Below are 4299 nucleotides of genomic sequence, written 5' to 3'. Positions count from 1 at the left end.
TCCCTCCCTAGGCTGATGTATGGTCCCTAGGTATCACAGCTATTGAACTAGCACAGGGCCAGCCTCCTCATGCTGATCTTCATCCAATGAGAGTTTTATTCCTAATACCAAAATCAAACCCGCCAGAGCTCCTCGGGAATTATTCTAAAAGTTTTAAAGAGTTCATCGCCCTCTGCTTGAATAAAGACCCCAAAAACGTAAATGAAAAATGAAACCTTTCCATACTGTACATGTACACATGTATATGTGTTGTGTACATGTTAATGTACTACAGTCTACATGTACTAATTTGAACAATTTTGGCAGTCTACAACATGTGAAAGGTTTAGCAATTACAATGCAATGTACTACTACTAGCAAAATTTGCTTAATTCCGTCCCACCTACACATGTACGGCATTGTACGCATGTACATGTACATGTACATACACATACTTTCTAAATTTACGTGTACATGCATAGCCAACAAACTCTTTTTGGTTAAAATAGTTTTTATTTACATGTACATTTCCAGAGACCCAGTGCTCGTGATTTGTTACGTCACAAGTTCATAAAACACGCTAAGAAGACCTCCTGTCTGGTTGACCTGATCGACCGGTACAAGAGGTGGAAGGCATCAGGAGAGAACAGCGACTCTGACTCTGAAGACACCAGCAGATCAAAGTATGTTAATGATTCATACTGATCAGTTATTGATTGATACTGATCAATGATTGTTTGATACTTGATTGTCTCTGATCAAATTACTATTCATTAAATTTTAACTATTTTAACCATTGGCCTACTTTTGTTAACTTAAAAGACGTACATGAATGTTAATATGCATTGGGTTTATAATACATGTACACGTGTACAGTGATTGTAAAAATTGTTAAAGTTATTGGACATTAATATGTTGTACCCACCATTGCAAAAACGTTAGCATGAAGGTTGTTAAATTATTTGGGTTTACAGTATTTGATTTGAATTGACCAGTGATTGGTTGATACTGATCAATGGTTGATCAAATTTGATTGATACTGATCAGTGATTAATTCACATTCTCATGATTCATTCCCCATTAGGGTACACAGAGGTGATGATGATACCACTGATCCTCCTGATTGGAAGTTTGATACAGTAAGAGAGACCTCAACTTCAGAGGCTCCTAGGCTCTTCAATAAAGAGGAGACCAGCCCAGTTCCAGTACCAGTACCAACTCCTCCTGCTCCTGTTAGTAATGGACCTATTAATGGATTATCAACCAATCTCACTAGCAACGTAATTAATAATAATAATAATAATAATAATAATAATAATAATAATAATAATAATAATGATAATAATAATAATAATAATAATAATAATAATAATAATAATAATGATAATAATAATAGTAATACATGTACATACATAAAAGTTGCTCCAAAATCAGGCCAAAGTTCCTGTACCATATACAGTTCACGGTATTGGACCAAATTTTGTGACAATGGAACTAATGGGTTTTCGCTTGTCACGGATTTTGTGACAATGGAACTAATGGGTTTTCGCTTGTCAAAATTTTAGAGTTATTCAAAAAAATTGCTAAAAATGAAAAGGAGAGAATTCACAATTAATTTAGTTTACTGTACATGTACATGTACATGTACTTATTTATTTTATTATTATTAATTATTATTATTATTATTATTATCCACAGGATGATGAAAGAGTATCAGATCCTGACAGTAGACTCAGTGACCAGTCAATGGAAGGAGTAGAACCAGTCAGACCAGTTGAACCAGTTATACCAGTTATTGACCGGATCATTCACCCTGTCATGAACAGAGTAAGCACAAAATTATTAATAATAATGTTTTATTAACAAGATGATAAAACATTAAAAATTGCCAAATTAAAAACTGCCAATTACATGTACAATTTTACTACAAAATCGCCAAAATAAAGCGCTATACGGTACAGTACATGTACAATAGAGGAGAGAATTTTAAAGGTGATTTGTAGGTAGCTGCTGTTTTACCTTGCTACTCTTCGTTACTCTTCGCTGTGTTATGCTGCGATCCCACCCAGTCACATGTACTGTAGTAGAACTTGTAGATGCTTCTTTGGCTGTCTGTTCTCTCAAAGTTCATCTATAATGCTACTCACTCCTTCTAGAAGCCGTTTAAGATGTTTTTTTTGCTTCATTCTACTGTCGTGCTACTGTCAAGCTACAGTCTTCCACTGTCAAGCTGCTGTTGCAGTAAGCATGCGCAGTGAAGGAGCACTGAACTACATGTACATGTACCTGTGCAAAAGTAGAGCAACTGTGAAGTAGTACTTAGCCTTTTTTATGATTATACATGTACATGTATAGATTAATGGATAAAGGTTTAGCTTATCATATGTACATGTACATGGATTGTTTTGATGTGGACTAATGGACTTTAGTTTGGGAAATATTGTGAGGAAAATAGAATAAACAGAAACCAGCTGTCATTATTATGAACATGTTGTTGTTGTTGTTGTTGTTGTTGTTTTTAGTTAAAATCTGAAGCGTTTGAAGGAGGAGGATCTGGTAATAGTCCAGAGAGAGAAGTGCCCTCACCTGACAGACGGAGTAACCTGGCCATTGAAGAACTGGAGAGAGCCTTTGAACTACTGGAGTCATCTAATCCTGGGTTTAGTGAAATATTTATTAAGTGTCTAGTAACACAACTTCAAAGAAGGTAATAACCAGTACTTAATAACTAGTACTTAATAACTAATTAGTAAATAACCAGTAGTTAATAGCTACCTTGTAATAATAATTAATAACCAGTAATGTGAATGGTTGGCTATTGTGAATTTGGCAAATTGAGGTCCAAAATTTTAGTCTCCAATTTAGCATACATGTACGTATGTCAATATTTTTAACCACCAAACCAAACCTTTTTATATAGTGAATAATTATCAAATTTTATCACTTTTTATACACGTACATGTACTTTGTATAATGATATTAATTTAATTTATTCATTTTATTTATTATTAGGTCAATGTGAGCCACTGTCTTGTAAACTGAAATATTATTATTATCATTAATATTATTATTATTGTTGTTGTCAGTACACATTATTATTATTATTATTATTATTATTATACAGAGAAGAAGAGGAAACTGCATACATTTTGTTATGTTGGAATGTTCAGCAATTTTCTCACATTTTACAGCTCATGCCAATTTTTGTAAAGTTCCGTATTATTATTATTATTATTATTATTATTATTATTAATTACTACTCTTACTTTCATTTTTGTATTAAAGAAGTGTAATGTTAATAACTTTGAGTTAAAGGGCATGGCTAATACACTGTAGATATTGAGTCAGTAATCTTCCACTATCAATCCATTAGAGCCGGTTGTAGAACCAAGTGCATGACTAAATGACTTCACTATTTAGCTTTTTTTTTTTTAAAAAACGCTTTTTTTAGCTTTTAAATACTGAATCAGTAATCTTCTGCCTTCTTCCGATACATTGTACTCCTTGTATACAATAAATATCGTGTTTATAAAAAATTCTTTTGAGCACCAGAAATTATGTCTAAATATTTGAGTAATAATAATTACACATAGCTTACATATAAATAATGTTAAAAAATAATGTCATGGTGTGGATTTTGATTGGTTGGCATTGGTCGCTTGGTGAAGATACACAAGATCGCAAAGAGTGATTAATCCCACTAGTATACTCTGTCTTGTATCAGACATGGGGTAATAGTAATAGATAATAGTAATAGTAATAGTAAAGATTACATGTTTTAAAGTAATTGTAATAGTAATAGTAATGGAGGAATCAAAAAGCCAAGTAATAGTAATTGTAATAGTAGAAGACAGTTAAGTAATAGTAATATAATAGTAATTGTACATATTGTAATACATTATTGTACAAGTATTCAATGTACATGTACAGGTACATGTATGTGCATTCAAGTCTGTCTGCTCTGACAAAAGGTTCATCTGCTCCAGTGGTATTCAGTATAGGAGGGAAATTTTTTAGACCGGAATGATGCAGACTTTCTGATACTGTTTTTGAGAAACTTATAAGTATAAAATGTAATGGTCATTTGCTTTAACGAGAATTGATTTGAAATTATAATGTAATCGTAATATAATTAGATTACATTTAGTCATGCATATGCAGTAATAGTAATAGTAATAATGAAATTAGTGGAGTAATAGTAATAGTAATATATTACATTTACATCTACTAAACATGTAATTGTAATAGTAATAGAATTTTTTTCTAGTTAATAGTAATAGTAATATATTACTTTCTAATGTAATTGACCCCATGTCTGTC

At 32.0% G+C, this 4299-nt stretch overlaps 1 protein-coding gene across 1 annotated transcript in view; it reads left to right on the top strand.

Annotated features, from left to right (window-relative positions):
* LOC100632008 (serine/threonine-protein kinase 26-like) overlaps window positions 1-3293 on the top strand; it is a 4556-nt gene extending 1263 nt beyond the window's left edge. Inside the window, exons 4-9 of the mRNA XM_020002490.1 lie at window positions 12-197; window positions 514-662; window positions 1064-1259; window positions 1678-1806; window positions 2502-2686; window positions 2992-3293. Of these exons, the coding sequence (XP_019858049.1) occupies window positions 12-197; window positions 514-662; window positions 1064-1259; window positions 1678-1806; window positions 2502-2686; window positions 2992-3001 (855 nt within the window). The 3' untranslated portion in view covers window positions 3002-3293. The remainder of the gene's footprint in view (window positions 1-11; window positions 198-513; window positions 663-1063; window positions 1260-1677; window positions 1807-2501; window positions 2687-2991) is intronic.
* Window positions 3294-4299: the final 1006 nt, after the last annotated feature.

Source organism: Amphimedon queenslandica, unplaced genomic scaffold (assembly GCF_000090795.2).
Source record: "Amphimedon queenslandica unplaced genomic scaffold, v1.1 AMPQUscaffold_12900, whole genome shotgun sequence".
Classification (NCBI taxonomy): domain Eukaryota; kingdom Metazoa; phylum Porifera; class Demospongiae; order Haplosclerida; family Niphatidae; genus Amphimedon; species Amphimedon queenslandica.
The sequence above is the reverse complement of the archived record's forward strand: the minus strand, read 5'-3'. Positions and strand labels throughout refer to the sequence as shown.